This window comes from Eimeria mitis, genomic scaffold, assembly GCF_000499745.2.
Source record: "Eimeria mitis Houghton genomic scaffold, Emh_scaff1420, whole genome shotgun sequence".
Taxonomy (NCBI): domain Eukaryota; phylum Apicomplexa; class Conoidasida; order Eucoccidiorida; family Eimeriidae; genus Eimeria; species Eimeria mitis.
Window position 1 is genome coordinate 11008 of NW_013569153.1, and position 760 is coordinate 11767.

General features: G+C 57.4%; 1 protein-coding gene across 1 annotated transcript in view; it reads left to right on the forward strand.

The window, feature by feature from the left end:
- EMH_0036630 (uncharacterized protein) overlaps positions 1–437 on the forward strand; it is a gene marked incomplete at both ends in the record, with an annotated part of 2734 nt that extends 2297 nt beyond the window's left edge. The window contains one exon of the mRNA XM_013495107.1: positions 184–437. Coding sequence (XP_013350561.1) covers positions 184–437 — 254 coding nt within the window. The remainder of the gene's footprint in view (positions 1–183) is intronic.
- Positions 438–760: the final 323 nt, after the last annotated feature.

A 760-nucleotide genomic window follows, 5' to 3' on the forward strand; every position in this document is an offset into this window, starting at 1 on the left:
TGCTGCTAATGCTGCTGCAGTTGCTGCTGCAGCTGTCGCTACAGCTGTTGCGGCAGCTGTTGCTGATTCTTCTACTGTGGTTCTTTTGCTGCTGCTGCTGCTGCTGCTGCTGCTCATGCTGCTGCTGCTGCTCATGCTGCTGCTGCTGTTCCTGCTGCTGCTGCTGCGTTTGTATTTACGCAGCTTCAAGACCCCCCGAGTGCAGCGCCACCTCTCTTTGGCGTGTAAGCTGCAACGCGCAGCAGCAGCAGCAGCAGCAGCAGCAGCAGCATCACCAGCAGCAGCAGGACCATCACCAGCATCACCAGCAGCAGCAACAGGAGCATCACCAGCATCACCAGCAGCATCACCAGCATCACCAGCATCACCAGCAGCATCACCAGCAGCAGCAGGAGCAGCAGCAGCAGCAGCAGCAGGAGTTCGTGTGTTATTTGTAGATGAGAGTTACAGCACCTGGCGAGCCCGACGGAGACAGCAGCAAGAGGGGCAGCGGGGGGCCCCCCGCTGCTTCTTACATTCTGCTGCTGCATGCGAGCTGCTGCATGAGTTGTTTGCTGCAGCAGATGCTGCTTGCTGCTTCGATAGAGTATGGAGACTGGGGGGCCCCCCTGCCCCTGGGGGGCCCCCCAGGGGGCCCCCTAGGGGGCCCCCAGGGGCCCCCACATATATAGGGTACAGCAATAGGCTTCTAGCCGTGCGTTAGCAGCTTGTATACACACAGAGAAAAAGAGACAAAAATATATATATATATATATATATA